The sequence below is a fragment of the Amyelois transitella genome, chromosome 6 (genome assembly GCF_032362555.1).
Source record: "Amyelois transitella isolate CPQ chromosome 6, ilAmyTran1.1, whole genome shotgun sequence".
NCBI lineage: Eukaryota > Metazoa > Arthropoda > Insecta > Lepidoptera > Pyralidae > Amyelois > Amyelois transitella.
Window position 1 is genome coordinate 7,517,477 of NC_083509.1, and position 22,855 is coordinate 7,540,331.

General features: G+C 34.4%; 2 protein-coding genes across 9 annotated transcripts; one reads left to right on the forward strand and one right to left on the reverse strand.

Moving 5' to 3' along the window:
* Positions 1 to 614: 614 nt before the first annotated feature.
* On the reverse strand, positions 615 to 18,177 carry LOC106131299 (dynamin-1-like protein). Of its 8 annotated transcripts, none has more exons than XM_060944852.1 (15): positions 17,911 to 18,177; positions 17,392 to 17,536; positions 12,914 to 13,122; positions 12,522 to 12,732; positions 9,340 to 9,449; positions 8,952 to 9,089; positions 8,464 to 8,704; positions 7,851 to 7,996; positions 7,052 to 7,195; positions 6,625 to 6,780; positions 4,769 to 4,840; positions 3,951 to 4,074; positions 3,340 to 3,435; positions 2,062 to 2,273; positions 615 to 1,779 (listed from the first exon to the last, which is right to left on the reverse strand). In XM_060944852.1, the coding sequence occupies exons 1-15, from the start codon at positions 18,010 to 18,012 to the stop codon at positions 1,723 to 1,725; spliced, it is 2,163 nt and encodes a 720-aa protein (XP_060800835.1). In that variant the 5' UTR covers positions 18,013 to 18,177; the 3' UTR covers positions 615 to 1,722. The 8 variants fall into 8 exon arrangements, with proteins under 8 accessions (XP_060800835.1, XP_060800834.1, XP_060800840.1 ...); XM_060944851.1 differs by having other exon boundaries at positions 6,607 to 6,780; XM_060944857.1 differs by lacking the exon at positions 3,340 to 3,435 and adding an exon at positions 5,785 to 5,859 and having other exon boundaries at positions 6,607 to 6,780.
* Positions 18,178 to 20,025: 1,848 nt separating this feature from the next.
* Positions 20,026 to 22,816, forward strand: LOC106131300 (TIP41-like protein). Its single transcript, XM_013330360.2, has 6 exons — positions 20,026 to 20,195; positions 20,323 to 20,480; positions 20,825 to 21,004; positions 21,288 to 21,501; positions 21,641 to 21,799; positions 22,641 to 22,816. The coding sequence occupies exons 1-6, from the start codon at positions 20,181 to 20,183 to the stop codon at positions 22,731 to 22,733; spliced, it is 819 nt and encodes a 272-aa protein (XP_013185814.2). The 5' UTR covers positions 20,026 to 20,180; the 3' UTR covers positions 22,734 to 22,816.
* The last annotated feature ends 39 nt before the right edge of the window (positions 22,817 to 22,855 follow it).

Below are 22,855 nucleotides of genomic sequence, written 5' to 3' on the forward strand. Positions count from 1 at the left end.
ATTGTACATAAAAATAATACATTAGAATATTAAATTATAAAACAGCAATCTTGTTCTGCTAGCCGTTTCCCTTGGTCATATTAGTATGACTACAAGGATATAAGTTTCCTCTTAGTCATACCATGATTTGCACCTCATGTAGAAGAAATAAGAGAATGGAAAATAAGGAGACCTTATTGCATTATTTACTTTAAAGAAAACCAATAAGTCACAGTATGACTACGAGAACATGTATATCCTCGTAGTATGGTATGACAAACTATGACCACGATAAAACAGCGGCTACTTCCGGGCAACCCGTAGATTGAGAGGATTTCATACAAAATACAATCTACAAAAGGTAAATTTAATGCTGCATCCTCGAAAATTGCAAGAAAGCATCGGAATACAGACAACCACTGCTGGTACAGATGTAAGCAGGCAGGTTAGCGTTAGAACTGATCACTCTTTACACGACATCGATTTCTGTGAATGCTTTTGAATGTATTAGCAAATAGAAAATATTGCAGTTTGGTGTACGCGTATTCTTAACTGTAGTTCGCAGAACTAAACTTGAAACTTCTTATTTTATTAAAAATAGTTTATCACAGGTGGGTTGACAAAATTAAAACAAGTTATCATGGACAATTAATCTATTTTAATAATTAACAGACTTTTAAATACAATCTTACCTTGTGTAACATTAAATTGGTTTCGTTCAATACATTAAGCGAATCACACAACGGACCAACAATAAATACATTGTGTAACATTGGAATAAAAACTACAACTATTTGATGTTATAAATAAATCACTAGTGGTGTGGACAATGACACAAAATGACTAATACAGACAGCATTCTTTTAAATATACTAAAAAGGAACAAAATATATAGAAATCATGAAAAAAACACTTTTACATTGCCCTAAAATTGTCTTTCGGCTTTGTAACAATCATCACTAACGTTAAAAATAACCAACCCTGTTTACAAATAAAAAGAAATCACTGACCGTATGCAAGTTCATAAATTTGCCGAATTTAAAACGCGGTCTTCTAATAATAACTATAGTAAGAAAACATGCGAATTACATTATGAAATCTTGTAAATACAAGCATTCAACAGACACGGGAAACGTTAATCGTAAAATGTTACGAATATCACTGCGTATAAATATCATAATAGAGTACAATTCCAAGTTAACCTAGCTTATGTGCATCTTATTATTAAGCGATAACCAAATGGTAACTGAATTCAAACAGCATTACATTTGTGCAGTATACAATAAAATCACTAAGACCGGCTTACTAAAAATCTGTTGGCACCAAATAACTCAATACAGCCATTATCAACGCTAAGTACTCAAATTACGCGATAAAATCCAACACTTATATTTTAAAAACCATCTAACAGTTTCAGACATGCAGTGCTCTCATAAAAAAGTGTTACTATCAAACATGCATTTGCTTGTACAATTTCCACGCAAAACTCGATTTTTTTGGTATAAAGAAATTACTAAACAATCATTTTTCAAATAGAATGGCGATGACACTTACTAACACTTAGTACCTACAGAGAGAGCTGCAGGGAAAGGAAATCTCTAGTGTATAAGCAAATGTATGAGTACATAGTTTGGTAAGTAAAAAAAGCCTAATGCACATAATTTACCTACACTAAAGGGAGTATGTACAGAGCTATGAGCCCATTTCACTAATTTAAAGACTAGAGTCCTCTTCTACCGGCCATCACCACATGTGTGTCTCTCTGATCTCGCTTATGATCTGCCCGGCACGCTGCAAAGCCTGAAAATAATGATATATTACTTAATTTATAGGCATCAGCAAATGTCCAGTGAATGTAAAGTTTTTCTTATTTTTTTAACCAAACGAGTTCATTCTTATAATTCTTGCGCAACATTATTACTTTTAAACATTTCTCTCTGTATTTTTCTCTTGATATAATATATGAAATTTATTTTACGATCCTATACAATATATTAAATTTATTTTAGTAACTGAAGAGCACTTCACTAAACGAACACTGAAGAAATTGGAAACATCTAGAAATTTCCACATCAATATTACCTTAAGCATATCGGCAGCCTCCTTCCTCCTCTGCGCGATATGTTCAGACTCGTTCAGCAGACTCTCTGCCTGATCAGACTTGTACAGGTGTGTGACCAACTCCGATTGGAGGTTATCCTTCACATAGTTCACGAGGAAATGCATCACCGCTTTAGGAACCGAGTCCTGGATCGATTTACGTACTATGTAGAAGTAGGATTTGATCAGCCGTTCTGTAAGAGACAGAAAATATATTTATAACAGGAATATACATGTGGCAAATTTATGCACAGTGCATATTCACAGATGTCAGTCGAAGTGAGGTATATGACGGGGGCCTATGGTTTTAGCACTTGCCCTTTTTAGCTAAGCCCGTTTTCAAACAGACTAGAAATTAAATTCACGATGTCTAGAAAAACAAGAACACGTATGATATTAGAAATTACTCCTAAGTTGTAATCTTAAACTAGTTTCTAATCATATATGTATCTTAAGTTATTTCTATGTACGAGACAAAGTGTCGTTCCAACATAACATTTATGATGATAGGTTTTAGTGAAAGTGCACTAATGGAAAAGTGAATTTTAAGGGTTAGCACATAAAAGCGACGTTTATCATATTTTTAAAGAAAGAAACCACGAAAATGCAAAATAATTATTGAAAGGGCATGTCTCACATATTACGCGCAAAGAAAACGAGAGATCTCTTCGCCTTGGTATGTTTTGGATCTTCGTTATGTTTTCAAACCATGAATTTTTTTAATTTAAATCATTAATACATTTTTGCAGTGGATACATACATATAATAATATCCCGTAGTAGACAGAGCCACAGTCTTGAAAAGACTGAAAGGCCACGTTCTGCTGTTTGGTTTAATGATAGAATTGAGATTCAAATAGAGACAGGTTGCTGGCCCATCGCCTAAAAGAAGAATTCCAAGTTTGTAAGCCTATCCCTTAGTCATCGTCATCCAGGGGAACGAGATGGAGTGGTCCTTTTCTATTTCTATTGGTGTCGGGATACTCTGGCAAATTAGTACATTTATGGGTTTGATTGAATCCCTTACAAACATATCAGTTGAGAACTATTTCAACTTGATGAAAACGTCATTATAAAATTTCCGAAGTATAGAAACATTGAAAAAAAAGAACGAGATTCTTCGTACAACTTTCCATCGGGAAAATCTGAAAGTGCAATTTGGACAGTGAAATAAGCCCTGTAAAGCGAATCAGCAAGAGTTGATGATAGGTGGCCGGAAGAACAGCTATGAGTAAGCGTTGGCTAGCTATCGTGTCCTCACCGACTAAGTCACCCATATGGTTCAAATGCATCAGGTTGATGCCATCTACAGTCTTTGAATGCGGACTTATGACCGTCACGTTGTCGCTCCGTCCACCTAGCATCGCAACAAAACGTTGGATCAACCTTAAACATAGCTATTTTATCACATGGTTTAATTATTTTTTGGAATCAAATACAGTAAATTTGAAATCTAAGTATTGGTTTAAAGCGAAATGTAACAAAATGTTAATAGTGGAATTATCAAAATACTAATAAAATAAATAATAATGGAATTATCAATATAAACTAATCTATCAGTTAAAAACGGTACAATTTTACCACTTAGTTGAAAGAAATTATGATTAAGGAAACAATTAGTAACATTATTTACAAGACTATTTGTTTCAATTTAGTTTAGAGAACTTACAACTGCCCTCTCTCTGACTTATATTGGTGTGTTGGATTTCTTTCCTGAGTCCTTTGACTTGAAGCTGTTGCCAAATAGTTGACAAATTTATCAGCCATGGTGACATCATTCCAGGATTTTTTCTCGTTCTTTTTGAGCCGCAGCAATGGTAGGCTTCTTAGCTTAGATTTTTTTGTTGCTTCTAATACATACAACAAACGTACCGATAACATCGCAGTCGTGTTGCTCCCTCTCGGAGAGCTTGCGCGAGGTCTGGCTCGGCACTTCGGGTAGAAGGTTCACCGGCTTCTGAGGAGTCAGCGTTTTGTTCTCCATACTGCCATTCATCTGAATACATATTGTTTTACTTAATTTGATTTTTATTTAATTTTATAATGGGGGAATAATGATTTTAAACTTTCACGTTGCATATTACTATTTTCATTGGTACAGATATTAAACACACACGTCACGTACGTGTTATTTATTAAATATCGGACATTTCGAATAATTCACAACAATTTAGTCGCTCGGTGACCACCACAGATCATTGTAACATGATTCTAAACGTCCGAGAAAAACTGCATACAAAAATGGGCACCGCCATTGCCCGCAGTTTCACTCCCGAACTTTAGTTTCTTACTCCGCTCTCCAATTATCCAAAATAATTGTTTCGGGAATATCATGAAGTTTGGTCAGATCAAGTTGATAAAGCGTGAAGGGGTGACAAACAAAAAAGCCAAGAAAGAGAACATTTATAATATTAGTATGAATATGAAATTATGAATACGGATTCAAGAACTGTACCACCATGGTACCAGTGTCAACGAACAGATTGTAGAATGGTTTACTAAATTTTACTTCATGGTTAAAATTAAAGAGTAAACCCCTTTTATTCTTCCTCCAATATGAGTGATGTGTATGTGAACTAAACACTATTTGTAAGTAAAACTTTCGTGCTAGGAAATATTGTAAAACGCATTCAAAATAAAGAGCTTCAATACAATTAAATATTACTGTCCGTCTCATAAATAAAATCTACCTGAGGAGTGGCCGGGGAGTCGTTAGACTGCGGCGACTTGTTTTCAGAGCCGTCCGTGATCGCCGCCACGTGCTGAAATATAACGTTTGTTACTCACTCTCAACTTTTATCAAATTATTATATATTAAACAAAGTATTTTTATATTTTTGAACGAATTTTTATTATTTGACAAATATTTTATTGGAAGTACTAGATTGAATTTTAATTAATTTATCCTTACATCTGGCATTTGATATTTTTGTATTCTATTCGATATTTTTGTAATATAAAATTATCTTTCCGAAAGCATACAGTTACAGCACGAGTTGAAAAACGTAAAAATACGGGCGTAAGCTATTAAATCATACTCTAAAGAAATGTCATCTAATGAAATGTTAGTGAAATAATATTTGAACTTCATGCAAAATCTTGGCAAGGTGGCCATGTGATAACGTGCAAGACGAAGATTGGTGTTGGACTCCTTTAAACAGATACAGAATAGATAGATAGAGACCCCTACAATTCACGCACAAAAAGAAAATAATTACATGCTAATATTTAATAAAATCATGTTAAGGCTACGCCAGATTACCTTTGCAAATACCTGCAAAATATTTTAAATTCTGTGGTCAAGTCTCCGCAGTTCTTAAAAGAATCAATTATGCAATTCGTATATGTTTTTAGTATTTTGTAATTTATTCTTCACCGCAATATTTCCAAGGCGTATTTAAATTTTTTCCTTAAAACCGAAGCCTGCTATCTAACCATCGTCGCATTTAGCTAAATCATTACAAAGAATACGTTTAACAGAGTCGATTTTTTGATGACGATGAGCCTAATTATACATCTAGCTGATATTTTCCCATTGCAAATGAATAATGACAGCTCACAAAACCAGTGCCATGTCTCTTATTTAGATTGTACAATGATTGGTCTGAAAGAGAGCCCACGTGTTATAAAACAAAGCAATGATTCATTAGGGACGATGTGAAGCTAATGAGACTCTATCCCACACTGCAATCAACGGACATTTTACCTGGTTGTATGCGTCCCATACATTTGCCAAGAATACAAGCGTGGACCCTCTTTCACCCATTTCGCGAAGAAATAGCTACAACAATTGGTAAACATAAAAACAATCGGCTATGTATACAAGTAGTTCATGTAAATGTGCCATAAGGTATGCAGACATCACAACCAATATTAACAACACACAATTATTAACACAAAGCGAGGTATATAAATAGTTTTAAATGCTATCAGTCTAAATTAAAATCAATATAAAATTATTACTTAAATAATAAAACAATAAATAACTTAAGACCATTTGATATTCTCAGATACCAGAGAGGATGTTGCCCACATTCGATGCTTCACATCTTTTCTAAGTTTGAACTCAAAAAGCATTACAATTTTCTTTATGTTAGTGACTCCCTCCCTTATAGACATATTAAAAGACTTTAAGATACTTTGAAGTGGATACTGAAGAATGGTACTTTGGGATATTTTGTCTATACATAGGGCTACTCTTCGTTGGTGCTTCACATCATTACAAATTCTCATTTCTTGTTTACTTACTCAATGCAAAGAAGTCCTTCCCCATGCAAAGGACAAAGGCACTAAAAGAATATATACTTTAAACATGGTGGATACAGATACCAGAAAGGTGATTGTTTGTGGTGATTTTGTCTATACATGGAGCTGCTCTCATCATCAGTACATCTTTATAAATTATCAACTCAAAGTGCATATTGTTAATCTGTGTGCCAAACGTTTACTTACAAATTGTTAGTGACTTCCTTAGTGGTTAGTCCTTACCCTCTCATGCAACGGAGAAAGGCACTAAAAAAATATATACTTTGAACATTGTGGATACCGGAGAGGGGGTCGCTCGCGGTGTTTTCTGCCTGTACATGGGGCTGCTCTCGTCGTCCGTGCTCTTCAGGAGGCCCGACACTAGCGCCGCCTCGCGGTGGAAGTCGGGATGTTTCGTGTTGATGTACGCCAGCTCTATGGCTACTATGTTCTCGACCTGCGGGAGAGAATGGAGGTGAGGTGTGACGAACAGTATTTCATTACAATAAATTATAATATACAATTGCCTAATTGTATTTTTTTAAGCCGGGTCATCTGCTAAGGGCAAATTTTTCAATTTGTAACTGCCATAAACATAGGTTTAGTTAAATTAGAGTCGACTTATCGATTGTTCGGCAAGGTTACATAGTTTCAAGAAGTTAGGTTCACCTACTTGCCAGCAGGAGAAGAGGTATTCAATTCACGGTTCTAAATGTCATATTTCATACCATAGAGTTAGTAGCGGGCAGCCTCGTTCGTAACAGCTGAGTGACAACGTCCACAATGCGCTGATGCAGCCTCGGGAACCGGAGCATTTCCTGCTGCACCTCCGTGCCGCAGTGCTGGACTATCCGTTGCATTTCCTCGTGGACCTGGACGACAAAGAGTACATTATTACATCAAAAGATGAATGGAATTTCGAGTTTTGCCTGACAACATTTTGATAGATATATCTAAAATAATATTATAAAGCTGAAGAGTTTGTTTATTTGTTTATTTGAAAGCGCTAATCTCAGTAACTACTGGTTCGAATTGAAAAATTCTTTTTGCGTTGAATAGACCATTTATCGAGGAAGGCTTTAGGCTATATTACATCACGCTGCAACTATAAGGAGCGAAGAAATAATGGAAAATGTGAAAAAATCGGGGAAAATTATTCATCCTTGAAGGCTTCAATGATGCCCAAAATAACTATTCCACGCGGACGAAGTCACGGGCACAGTTAGTAGATAGATAAATCATTTATTTGATTTGCTATTCATACACACAATTTACAATGTAGGTAAGCACAGAAAGGAAATTCAACTACTTATAAGCTATACAGGGGAAAAATAGGCAAGACCATTGTACAGACGTAAAGTACTGTGTGTAGTGCAGCAAATCAAAAATGTTTTAACTGGTCAATGTTTTACACACGATTATTCGCCTATTATCTTGTCCTCACAACATTCGGCCTTCATATGGATTAGATTTCGGACAAGTGCAATCTACAAAAGAAAAAAAAAAAAAAAAAAAAAAACAATTTACCAATTCCACGCATCGCAACGAGGGATCCTCAAGCCTCCTGATCTGCCGCTTGACGAGCAGCTCGAACGACACCTCGGGCACGAACAACGCGGGCCGCGGGCCCGTCGCGTTCCGGATGGCCGTCAGGATGTCCATGCGAGTCAGACCTGAGTTTTACGAGATTAAAAAAAAAAGTTCAATAAAGCGTGTGAAAATATTCATAACATATGTATATATAGTCACGTCGATATCCCTTGCGGGGTAGACAGAGCCCATAACCTTGAAAGACTTAAGGGCCACATTCAGATGTATGTAAAAATCATCTACTTTGACGATACTTAATTCCAAAATCAATTAAGGTATTTTTTGACAAAAAATAGAGCTTTGCATGGGAGCTGCATCATCTCCAGTCCGGCATACCTTACCTATTTTGAGTAACCAAATATAGCCATAATAAACCAGGTTCTCAATCTAGTTTAAATCAAAATGAAAAATCCTGTATGTTACGTACCACAGTGAACAGCTGAGAAAAATTGTAAAAAATTACACACACACCAAAACCAAAGCAGGGGTCAGGTTTCTGTGCCGTTGACGGTACATTAAAAAATATTCTACTGATAGTTATATCGCTTACCAACTAAAGGATGTATAGAATCCAGAGTCCGTCCGAATGTCTCATGGAATATATAACAAATCCTCGCGCCTCCACACAATTCAGTCGTCTCTATATTCCTGGCCGTGCCTTCAATGGTGGAACAATAGGCACTGGCGAATTTTGTGATAATTTGCAGTAAAGTTTGGGACTTGTCGGACACATCCTCTCCGTATGAGTTTAGCAACGATTGGAATTGCGATATCATCACGTTTACGCGAACCTGAAATTTGTAATAAATACTTCTTATAGCTCATTATTAACTATTACTTAACAATACTCTGGAATTGCGTTCAGTTGTAGGAACTTCACCTTATCCCTTGTAGGTATCAGGTAAAATCATTTTATAATATGTTACCTTACCTAAGTATCAAGGCAATTCTAGTTGGTTTTCTTATTTATATGGGCACACTCTTTATTATCATATCAGTTCAGTTTTTAATTCAAACGACTGGTACTTAATGCATTACCTTCAGTTCCGGCAGACAATCCCTAATATGGTGCATAAGCAACCTGTTTAATGTCTTCGCCAAATATGGCGTACCGTTGCGCGTAGCGATTGTAGGGTACTTCCTTTGAAGGTAGGTAGCTTCATCCTTTAGCGCATCCTGTATGAAAAATATAAAATTTTATCAATACCTTCGAACCTGCGATTTTCCAAGCATAATACCCGACTTTAGGGGTTATTTCTCACCAATTAAATTTTTTTTAATTGCATTTCAAATAATTTATAATTTGCCAGCACAAAAATTTATTTTTAAATTTTTGTGCTGGCACATTTAAGATTCTGTCTAAATAAGAATCCATGACAGAAACCCATTAGAAGGAAGTATCCTAAATTTTGAAACACATTTATACCGTAATTGACTTCCTATCGATGATATCCTGTTGAGATCTATTCACGACGCCGATGATTCCCAGTTTGACTGGGATGACGCGGCCGCACAGGATGTCAATGGCGTCGGTTCCTGAAATAGACTGCATGTGTTACTGTCAATATCAATATTATGAACTAGGGAATATTACACATTAGATCTTTTCCGATATTGAGACAATTTTAGAGCTTTACTTCTGCATTGCTCCTTTTCAATACTTAACTATTGTACCTAACAAATTTTAATTAAAAAGAATAAATAAATAACTTCGTCGCACAGATTGAAAAACTGGTTAAGTAAAGGATCAGCGAAAAACTATCGCTGTCCCCTTTCACGTGATAAAAATACCTAAAACGAAACAGCGATAGTTTTTCGCGCGATAATAACAGCGTTGCGCATGCCATACAACGGGAGCAGAGCTCCTTTACGATAAAGAGAGGCGGCTTGCTTCATAGGTATCATTATATCTGTATTTGGATCTTCATCTTACTAAATGTGAACTGCAAGTCTTGTGAGTATTCTTTGGCTTTGTACAACGTGTAAAAGATATAGACGTGCGCCTGTGTGTGTACCTATAAGCTAAAATTACCTTTGTATTTTAAACATTAGTTTTTTTTTATTCAGGAATATTTGAAACTGTGCACAATAGTCCACATATTATGCTTTTTAATATATATATAAATATATAATTATGAATGTCTATTAAACACACATACTTTTATCTTTACTGATAAAAAATGACCGCAGACGCCCACAACACAAACGTTAAAGCTTTACAAGGTAGGTATTTTTATAGATAGAATAGAACGGTCTTGAATCATACCATAGCTCACTAATCTTATAAAATTAATGTGTGAATTGATTCGTGCAAGCTATAATTAATATAAGAATGCGGTTTCACAATACTTTCTTATGAAAAAAAATCAGTTAATTATCAATAGACGCATTTAACGCGTCATTAAAAGTGCTGAATATGATTGCAACACTCTAATATCTATCTACATAAATGTATACGCACTAATCATTATTTGTGCAATTAATTCTGCCCGTAACTTTGAAGGTTATCTAATTCAAGACATGCCAAATACCGAATAGATAAGCACCCAAATTAAAAATCTTCAATCGATTATGAAGAAGTAGACAATGAGATAAAAATAAAAGCATATTTAAACTAAATATTCTTGTGCCGTGTGGTTATCGGCACTATAGTATAAGAACACTCAATCTCTTTCTCATGGATATCACGCGGCGAGAACGGAAATAGGCACATTGATCTAGTGCGGCTTTAACCGGAGGCAGAAAAATTAAATTCTTCATACAATAGTGTTTGTCAGGAGCTTATATACGAGGTACACTTGGGTATCAATTTACACCACAATCGATCATTAGCATACATGACAATGATTCCTTATAACAACTTTAATAACAACAACATTATCTAATGCGAAGAAATAATTGACGACCGATTGTTGAGAATCGGTTTTAGATACAAGATGATGACATGTTTCAGTAGAGACGCATTTTTAAGTAAATACTTCGTAATCTAATAAAGCTTAATGTCAAATGAATCCTTATCATCAATGCAAATATGTAAGATAAAACACGTAAAAATAATTTGAATATCGGCCGCAACTAAAGAAATTCTTATGACCATATATAAAACTAGCGACCCGCCTCGGCTTCGCACGGGTAGCATTTATACACATAAAACTTCCTCTTGAATCACTCTAACTATTAAAAAAAAATCAGAATACGTCGTATAGTTTTAAAGATCTAAGCATACATACAGAGGGACAAACGGGAAGCGACTTTGCTGTATACTTACTATGTACTGATGACATATTTCATCTTTATTTAATTCTATTCAAATATTATTATTAAGCATCAAGATAGCAGAATGTTTGGGGCAAGCAACGGTTTAATTATCTTAACTTTCATAATCGCGGATGTGAGACGAGATCTCAGGTGTGAAAATATTTTATTATTATAGGCCTGCGAAACCGAGATGCAGTAACGCGTACCGAGAATATAAATCGACCAACTAGAAAGACGAATGCATTATTTGTTGCTTTAATAAAAGAAATTTCATAATTAAAAATGAGAGAAACTTAAACACTAATCTTTTTCATGTTTACTGGCGTTTTGTCACTGTTATTACCTCCTTAGGGACGACCGGAGGGATAATCTATGATCATACACAGGAGCGATATCAACTACAATGGAGCGACTGACATACGGCCAAACATTAACAATGTTTAACACACTCATAGGTATGCTCGAATGTGCAGGGTTGATAAAAGTACTCGTATGCAAGTTTCTTAAGGATGTCTTCTTTGCTGCATTGTAGTGTTATTAAGAAAATGATTACAACGAGTATCATTAATTACTACGTTACAATATCATCTATTCGTTTTTAATAATCAAAAATCATTTAATAAGTTTGATGGACTATTGTCCTTAAAGATTAGATTAGAAAAGTCCGCAAAATATATCCATGCATTACATTTTAAATACGAAAATGTGATGAAGATGTCTGCCTGTCGGTGAAAATTTTACGGCTCAACCGCTGAGGGGATTTTGATACATACATACATAAAATCACGTCATTTTTACATCTTTCTACTTGCCACAACCTCTACATACTTCTTTTGCTACATCCACATTCATAACTCACTTCATGCAAGCTCGGCGGTTTCGGGTACTCTGACCTGACCTTTTGCCAGGACGTCCTTTACTTGATCAAACGTTCGTCTAGGCCTTTCCACTCCGATCTTTCCCTCCACAATCTCCTTCTATATTTGCTTAGTCAACCTGCTTTCATTCATCCTTTCCACATGACCAAACCTTCTTAACATGACTCCTGACCCTGTTACCCTGACTCCTGTTACTACATCTTCTTTCACATCACAACATTCCCTTATTACGCTGTTTCTAATTTTTCTTATTCCTATTATGGGATTTTGATGAAGTTTGAAATAAGGCTCATTAAAGACCCAAAATCAAATAGTCTTTATTTTTCAGGGGTGCATTTAGTGAGTACTGGGCCAAGTTTCGATTGCGTCAGTTAGGTTTTTGCACGACAAGACTCGAGGCTCTGTGGGAGCTATAGGTTAGTAAACAAACTAATGTACAATACAACAGCATATTATAATAAAAATAAGTTACCTGCATCCATGAGATCAAGTTTAGTAACTACGGCCAGGGTTCTTCTGCCATCTGGGTCTACTTCCTTCGCCATTTTGATGGCTTCACTGGTAGCCATGTCTGTGTTAGCTGCAGTCACCGCCAAAATTATAGAGTTCGGGTTGGAAATGTACTTGATTATGAGGTTTCTGATCTGGTTCTCGATGTCTTCAGGTTGGTCACCAATGGGGACCTGGTGATAATATTTTTTTTGTAAGTGACATCAGATTTTTATTTTGTTGGTAGCAATAATATAAGCAAAAATAAATGAAAAACTTTACAGATCAACAAATGATCTGTATGACATCGGTTTTTCTTGTGTAGCTATGTTTCGTGTTCTATGTTACATTATTATTTCTTGAAAACAAACTTACTTTAGTGATACCAGGGAGGTCGACTAGTGTAAGATTGACAACTGTGGTGGAGAATATCTTAAGGCTGATTGGCTCGGGACATATTCCTTTGTTGCTCCCGGCCATGCGGTCAGTCTCCCGCTCTATCTCCTGCCTGATCTCGTCGAAGTCTTTGTATATCCTGTCCTTCGTATGAAGGAACTTTCCCCATTCTTCTAAATTTACTGTACCTGAGACAATGGAAAGAAAACAATTTATAAAATATTTTTTGCTACATTTACAGGTACACATGTTATTCATTGATGAATGTGTTGGTTATTCAGAAAGTGACCATTTAAAAATATAGTGTGACAGTGCAAACACCACATGCAATAACCAATATATTTTTTAGAATCAGTCTACAGTGGAAAATTGCTTATAATTCTCATTGTTTCTGAATTCAATTAATGAAATATAACCAATAAATGCATTGAAGTAATGCAGGCAATTTGGGGAAATTTGGAGATTACATATGGTGCTGAAATAAAAAGTATCATACACAATCTGTAATGTTCCAACATTCAACTTTTGGTGTTTTTTCTCAAACATGAAACCAATAGCAAGGAAATGTTTTTTAAAGTGTTTTCAATTGAAATAAAATAAATGGTAATGGTGGCAACAATACAATACACATACTACTTAGCAAATACGAACCTTTGGAAAACATTGTATGTGATAGTTGAGCAATTGGATTCCATGATGTTGCTTCAGTGCTCTGGTTTCTTAACACTAGCATAGATATAAAGTTTACTTTAAAAAATCACTAACAGAAAAATGTTTAAAATATCTAAGAATGTAAAATTTTGAACCATTTAAAAAAAATAAACATTGTTTTTCTGAATCCTATTAAGCCAGAAATGAAATAAAAAAAAATATCATTAGATAATAAATTATAAACAAAAGTATTATATGATAAATAGATAATTATATGATAAATTTTTGCAAAGTTTTTTCAGATTTCAGTGTAAGACTTTCCTAAAATAATATAATAAAATACCTATAATAATGGATCCAACATATTAAAGGTTTTGGAAATATGTACAAACATTTAAAAATATGCTTACAATTCATATACTTACCTACTTTAAAAAAAAAAATAAGTAGGTCAGTACAAGTGTACCTACTGCCATTGCAAATTTATTGTTGCTCGAACAAAGTAATTGCATGCCTCAGAAACTCAATTGAGATCAATGATCCTTGAAGCATTGACATTGCAAATGAATTTTCAACACTTGTTGTGCATGTTAGCTATGGTTATATATAAAAGATAAGTGCATAGGGCATTCCACATCTACATCTAATTTCTCTTATGGGGCAGACAGAGCCAAAGGTCTGATAAAGACTGAAAGGGTATTATGAAAGTTTAGCATGCAAGTGTGCATTAAAATATGTGGAAATTTTTTTCATATTCTTATAGTATATTTGGTACTGAAATAAAGCAGTAAACACAATCTTAAAATGTCCTTTAAAAAAAAACTTTCACATGATTGTTTGTTTTCTCATGGCTATAAATTAATTTATTAATGTATATTTCAATTAAAAGACATAAGATTGTTTACCTTTATTTTAGTAGGTAACTAAAGAAATTGATGACAGAAAGCTTACCTTACACCCTCTAAATCACATTCAATATCACATAAACAAATATCTGTTAGTTCATGTAATTGTAAAATTTTGGGCTAAAATTCTACTGATAAATAATGTTAAAAATTATTATTTGTTAGGAATTGTATTAGAATTAATACTTTGTTATGATGTTTATATACAAGGTTTAAATAAAAATTAACCTTTAACTAGTGACGTGAAACATTTATAACACTATAGGTGACGTGTCGTCTCACAGGCTACAACTTTTAATGTAGATTTTTTCGGAAACTATAATTGGAATGTTTTGAAACTATATATGTATTATACTAGTAGTATGTAATAAAAGACATATTAATGAATTTATACGTTTTTATTTATATATTTATATTTAAAAAATAGGAACAAATAATAGTGAGGGCATTTCAGACTTTTTCGACATGAGATCTTTATTTTAGTATTTTTATATACCCTAAACTATAATATAACAAACTCATTACTTTTAACTTAAAGTCTAAGGTTGAAAGTAACAAAAAAACAAAAAAGTAACTTCTGAAAATAAAATACAAAAATTCTGACAACTACTCAATTTGGCATAAATTACTGGCAATTTTTGCACAGGGGATTAGAACATTGCAGACATACGGGATTGTTACACCCAACACACGTGTACACTGTCATTCTGTGTAATTTAGATGGACAAATCTTGCATGCCCTTCGTTTGCCTTGACCAGAGTGATGACCTTGCTCATCTTCTTCGACCATATCTTCACCTAGAACTCGCTTTATAACAAGCCGTAATTCCCGTGGCAGTTGATTGCAGACAACGCGGCGTTGCATATGAGGTACCACTAATGAACGCGCTAATGATTTTAGAAAATCTCCTCTATCAGCACTTTTGAGCTGATGCATATTATATAATATGTAAGCGTTCATAGCACTCAAATCCACAATGCGATAGAACAACACCATTGGCCATCTTCTCGTTCGGCGGCTGCTTGAATAATTGGAGCATTTTTTATCTGCTTCGTCTACACCTCCTTTGGTTGCATTATAATATAGAATAATTTCAGGCTTTTTAGTGTCCTCGTCAACATCGTTATTGTGATGCATCGAAGATACTAGAATAACGGCTCTGTTCTTCTTGGGTACATATGAACACATAGTAATTTGTTTTGTAAAACCAAATAAAGCAGATTCAGCTTTTCGATGTTTTTGCGGTTGAAATTCACTGGGTATTTCGCGTTTATTTTTTTTCATAGTACCCACATATGTTAGCTTTCGTTTTGCCAGTTCATTAATAAGTTCAATCGAAGAGAACCAATTATCAGCAGTCACATTACGGTTGCTTCCTGCAATTGGCTGTGTCAACCTAAGGACACACTGACTGGGCACAAGAAGTTTTTTTTCGTAGGTGGTCAATCCTTCACCATCAGAGCCTTTGCCAGTATAAACATAACCATTAAAAAAATAATAATTTTTTGCATCGCATAAGGCTCGTATAACTAACCCGTACTTGCCAGGTTTCTTAGGCATATATGATATCATATGACTTCTGCCCCGAAACTTCACTAACATCTCATCTATAGTAACGCATTCGCTCAGTTCATACAGTCGTTGAGAATTGTTGACAAACTTGTTGAAAATAAGTGATATTGCTGCCAAACTATCACTTTTTTGCCTTTTGTTGCGGTCATCTGGGTTATCGAATCGCAAACATAGCAGCAAAATGACGAATCTATTTTCCGACATACAACATCTGAATATCTCACAACCAGTACCATCCCTGGCAAATAAATAACTAGAACGTTCGTGGTTAGATTTCAAGACGGCTGAATATAGTAATAGACCAATAAAAGCCTTTAATTCAATCAAATCTATGTCTTTCAGTTCTGGTTTATTCTGTCGGGTAAACTTCAACCTGTAACTAGAGATTTTCTTATTTGTCCAAGTCAAAATTTGTTGTAACATTTCTTCGTCAAATAATTTATACCAAATGCTAAGAGGATCTTTATTATCTTGGGCTGTCAATTTCGTGGTACATGCACGCGTTATTATGTTATGTTGAGGTGTACGTACCCTCGTATTAGGAGGTATCTTGGACCATTTGTACCGATTTTTACCATAATAAAAATTTGACCTTCGTAATTCAGAAAGAGGTGTATCGTCTTCGCTTTCGGAACCATCGCTTCCAACTTCTTGCTCGTATTCCACATCACTGTGGTATTCTTCCAGAATGACAGAATTGCTCTCCTGATTATCATCTTGATCACTATCATGGTTCTGCAAAAGTTCGCCCTCAGAAATCAAGAATTCTTCACAATCACATTCGCTATCAGATTGGTCAGATGCTAGCATGAGGGATTTGAATTCCTCTTCAAATGAAGGACTATTTACGCGTAATATTTGTTTTCTTGATGAACTCGCAGCCTGTTCTTTACGTTTCCTCGAATTTTCTGCCATTTTGCACTAAATATTTAAAAATATATTTTGTATGGCAGCTAGTGACATGTAGCCTGACAGGCTACGCCCGGTTTTTCAATTGATATTTCTCACGTGTTTTAAAAACAATAACACATCTGTCGCCTTGCGCAGTCGTTTTAGCACTAAAACAAAAGCTACTGAGACGCGGGGTCGCGGCAAGCGGGGGGAAGTGCATTATTCTAAGAATTGGTAATGTGCGCGACGCCTGTGAGGCTACACGTCACTAGTTAAAGGTTAAATAAACACAATTCCCTTATGACTTGGCGAAACATAGCAGCATACATTTTATATATAAATATGACAAACATGTACCCAAGAATAAAACAATCTTTTCATGCATATTCAAGACCATTAAGATAAACAAATAATGTAAACAATGTTCTAGAACTCACCTTCTTCTGCTGAACGGTGTTCCTTGCTGTCTTTGGGACTGTAGACCAGCTGCAGAACAAGTGGCCTTCTTGTCACAATACCTGGACCTCGAGGTAGGAAAGAACGACCCACAAGGCTCTCAATCACAGAACTCTTCCCAGAACTCTAATGGAAAAACAAATTTCTCATTACATATGAAAACCTATTTGCACTGTTTAGGACAACTCAGTTATAAACATTGATTTGATGAGTAATAATAATTTGGTTCAATGGGCAAGATGCAATATGCAGATATGTAAAACTAATGTCGAATCAATAATTAAATGATTACTCGTTGACTTGGCGGCCAGGGGCAGGGTCACTGACAGGGAACTAGAATAATTGTCTAAAATAGGACAAAGAACTGCCAGTGACACCTTTACATAACCACTATAATTAATGTAGAACACGTTGCAGAGAAAAATAAAAGGCAATTATAACTAATTATTATAAATGTGTTCATTAAATTTCAGAATACTTAAATTATAACAATAATTTACCTGTGTTCCTAAAACAATTATTTGAGGTAATTGGATGGCATCAGCTCCAACTGTGTTAAAAACGTCTTGTAATTTATTTATAACTGGTATGAGTGCTTCCATAATTGGTTTTCAAAACTACTATAAATTCACTAATATTTACGTTGCTTCACTTGTTTTTTTATAAAGGAGCAATGATTATTTTTTTATAAAATCAAAACAGAGGAGCCAACCGGTAAAAGTCGGCCATATTGATTTATTTTGACCAATTATTCTCAGTGTTGCCAATATGCAAACTAGTTTTCCACGAAAGTAGGTTGTCAACAAAAATATAAAGGAGATTGGAAGCGTTGGAAGAAAAATGACTTTTTTTGTGGATCTATCAATGTTGCTGCCTGAAAGGCTTTGCAACGTCACCGGGCTTTTTAGTGGCGAGGCCTGAAGTGTTTCCTGCCGACGCAGTGGCTGCTCAAAAGGTTCCCAAAGTGGGACGAACCTCGGCTTTGGCGCCACCGAGTAGGTTGAACCTAGTGTTCAAACGCGATAAGGGAAATGACTCCAGCGCTTAACCTTTTTGTAGCCCTTTTTGAGTGGAGAGGGCTGAATTCTCTTCAGTTGAACCATCCTAGCTCCCTCAAAAAGCTAATGAATGTCCTGGAAGCTCGTTGAGCTCCGATGGACCTGCTGCGATTCCCAGTTGCTGCCTTGCTGTGAGTCTTAGACTTTTCACTGTTTTTGATAGCGTAGCGTGATTTTGTTTTTGTAACTTGTGGCGTAAAAATGTCGCCACAAAGATATTGAGCAGATTAATTCCCACTGGAAACATGCGTTCTCCAGTTGACATTTGGGTTAGCTATCGTTGTGCTCAACCATTATTGGAGGGAACTCAACGTAATTTTTTTTAATGACTAACCAACCTGCTGATCGTGACCATTGCATGCTTACAGTTTTTATGCACTGAAATTTAATTTTAAGTGATTTAATTTTAAGTTGTGTTTAATTATAAAAAAATAAATATATTTTTCAAAATTACAATTAATTTTAATCCATCAAATCCATGCATTTTATCTATTAGATATTCATTTTTATCCATTAGATAATATGCTTTTTTCATTAATTACTTTACAGCAGTCTTAAACTTTGAAAATTATTTCAAAAGAATTTTGATCTACATTATTTCACATTACCACAAAATGCAGAAATTTCGTAAATTCATCGATAACTATTTCATTTACATCATTGAGAATAGGTACGTTATATTCAATACAATCATGTGATTGTATTGAGAATACAAGTAGGAATCATAAATACTTTCATAAAACAATTTATTTTAGCGGTTTGAAATTTATCGCGTTACAAATTTACATTTAGGTAAATAAAAATGTGTTTTTGCCTCAAGATTGGTAGACCTCACTCAATTTGCTCGTTTAATCAATAATCACGTTTATATATCTTGCGGGATGGACAGAGCCTTTAAAAGCCTTGAAAATACTTAAGGGATACGTTTAGCTGTAGGTATGATTTAGTGATGGAAGTGAGATCCAAATAGTGACAGGTTTATTCCAAGTTTATAAGCGTTTCCTTTATTCGCCTTTTACGACATCTATGGAAGATATGGAGTGGTCCTATTTTATAGTGCCAGGAACCACAAGGCACTTCATCAAAATATTATATCAGCCAGAAAAAAAAACCAAAACCAGCCTAGAAGCAGTGTACCACAGTTTTTAATACATATTGTCTAAAGACAGTAGGTATTTTACCATCACCACTAAATAAATTGTTGAATCGAAACCACCCGTTTAAATGGAAAACATAATAAGTTAGCAACACTGATTATTCCATAGACAATTAATAAGGTGGGTCACTGATCCTTTTAAGTGATTTCTGATATTCAAATTTTCATTGCATTCATTTAATTAAAATGCAAAAGAGTAATTAGATCAAAACCAAGTTAAATGAACACCATTAGAGGCAAAAAATCTGATGGATGACTGATGTATGACAGGGGGATGAAACCAAGCTGAAACATGAAACGAAACATAATCAAAAATTGACATATACAACTTTCAACTATGTGACATTGACTGCTCGTTTGTTTGTGTTCTCGCGATCGAATTGAACGACGTTCAATGAACGTAGACAGAGAATCGAACGAATGAATCTCAGTTGATTTGATTGATCTTTATTTTTCTGTCGGGATCTGGGTACCTAATTTTCACAAATAATTTTCGTAAAAAAGGTATTATTTTAATTTGTGGATCATTTGGTCGATATAAAATTAATCTGCCAAGATGCTATACCATGAAGTAAGTTCTACTCCTACCCAATTTTTAACTTTACTACAAAATATTTTCTATGGTAAAGTGTTAGGTATGTTTATTATTATGATTTAAGAATTTGAACAAAAACTAAAACTAAAACTTTTCGTTGCAGGACAATGGAGTAGATTCTAGACGATATACTACCACTTCCAACTCAATTCAATTTGGCCCTTGGCACATCTCGTACGACGTAAGCTGTATACTACCCAGTGTTTGCTCTACAAAGGTTGTATGTGAACGAGATGACGATCAGTTTTGCCAGTTTTGTTTGTAAGTATAGTTTCTTTTTAGTCTTAAATATAGTTGAATATACCTCGAAGTTACCCATATGGCTGGTTTTCGTGTCACTATCACTGTTGGCTCAGGGTGTTCGGCGCGAAGCAATTTGTCATAGTATCAGAGGGCCAATGTGGAGATACTACATTGCATTTTATCATTTATATAGCACTCCACTCGAACTGTCAGAATGATAATAAAATTAAGAATAATCAGTAGAATAAATAATTGCTTTAAAATAATTGTACACAAAAACATTAACTGTGCGTGATTCTAGTAACTAGCGTAAACCTTTAGTTTTTTTGTGTCTTTAATTGGTTATCCTTTTTTTATTACAGATACTGCAAAGAGCTGCAGATTCCACACTTCCCAGATATGGTTTTCCCTAAGAATATTTTACTTCTTAGACATGCAAGTGGTGCTGTGATCAATTTTAACCCTTTAGATGCTTTGAGAGGTGTAGCCAACACAGTTGAGGCTATCGAAGTTGCTTGTGCTGAAGCGTGGCAGGAAGCCCGGTAATTTACAGTGTTTTTATAATTTGGAAGTCAGTTTTGATGAAGACCACCATCATAATATTATAATTTTGAGCATGTTTGCTACTGTTTCTTACAAAAACTACTGCATTAAATAAATCATTACAATAACATAGAGTACAGATCACAGAAACATTTATAACAAAAAAATTAATATGTGATTGAAGCTGTAAGCAAAAGCTAATTAAGACATACAAAAGCTTTATTGGTTTACCAATTGATTATGAGAATTAACATATAATTTTTTTTTATTTCTTAATCAAAGTCCAGATGCAGAAAAGAAAAAGAGGAATTTTGATTGGACTTTTTCCACTGAATACAAAGGCACACTCACAGACAATATTGTTATAGAAGCTACAAATGAAGAGATTGACTACAATTTGTTGAAGCGGAAAGAACAGATATTATTTTATCATGATCTGACATTATTTGAGGATGAACTCCATGACCATGGAATATCCAAGTTGTCAGTCAAAATAGTAAGTGTTTATTATTTATCTTACCTTTACAGATATATACATCAGCAAGGCATAATGTTCATTTCCCAGTTCAGTAATGATTCACATACAGAAAATTTACATGGAATGGAAAAATTTATGTATATTTTTGTAATTCCAGAGAGTGATGCCATCATGTTGGTATATTTTAATGAGATACTTCCTAAGAGTTGATGATGTGTTAGTGCGATCACATGAAACAAGGATGTTCCATGTTCTGGATTCAAACTATGTGCTTAGAGAATTCATGGCAAAGGAATCAATGGCAAAAGATTTGAATGTGAGTATTGTTCTTCATAGCTGAAACACTTCTGTTTGATTTATTTTTGTTAACCAATCTTATAAATATTATACAGAATAAGTGTTTGTAAGTTTCTCTATCTAGGAGGCATGATGTAACTACACAACTGATTTTTTTCTCAAATAAATATGTCAATGGATTCCCATTTCCATGTTGAAATACAATGAATTGTAAATTTTCAATCGCTCTATTATGATCTGTTTTTGCAATTTACGATAATTTTTGTAGTGATTTGTGTGAAATAAAGCCATGCCTATTTCGAATTACTGTATATTTGTCCTCACTGATTTAAGACAGAGATATTTTACAAAAACGTCACGGTGTGGATTGTTCCGCCGCTTCTTTTGTACTTGCGCTAAAGGGAACGGTAGTAGCTTCAGTTTAAAGTAGGTAATAAAAAAGTAATAAATTATATCCAATTTTGAATCTGAAATAATTGGTTCAATTTATGATACTCAATATTTGTAGATTTAAACGATCACAACCACTTTTTCAAGAGTGAAACGACTTGCGAGAATAAATTTAAAGGTGCAGGAAGAAAAAAATTACCAAGCCTTTAATTCTGATATCAAGTGCAATGGTTAAACTTTACTATCTACTTCCCTTATAATATTAATAATTCGTACTTTCACTTGTAAAAAATTAACTTATGAACTCTTGCAATGATTTTGATGAAGTATATTTCATGCAGAGACAGACAATGTACTTATTTAGAAGGAACATAGGCTAGGTATTTTTTTCGGGAGCATAGCCCCGCGCAAATCTTGCTACTTTATAAATATGTAGTTGTTTTTAAATAAATTTAATAAACTCTTTTCAGATTCCAATCACTCACATGAAAGAAGCAGATGACGTGATTCCACACCTTCCTGTCAAATTGAAAACTATTGATAAATTGATAATAAACTTTTAGTACAGTTTCGATCTCCATTGTATAAAAATAATTTAATTATAAAAATTAAGTACCTAAGCATAAATAAAAGTGGTTGTAAAGAATTGAATTGTTATTACCTTAACAAGACTTATAACATATTT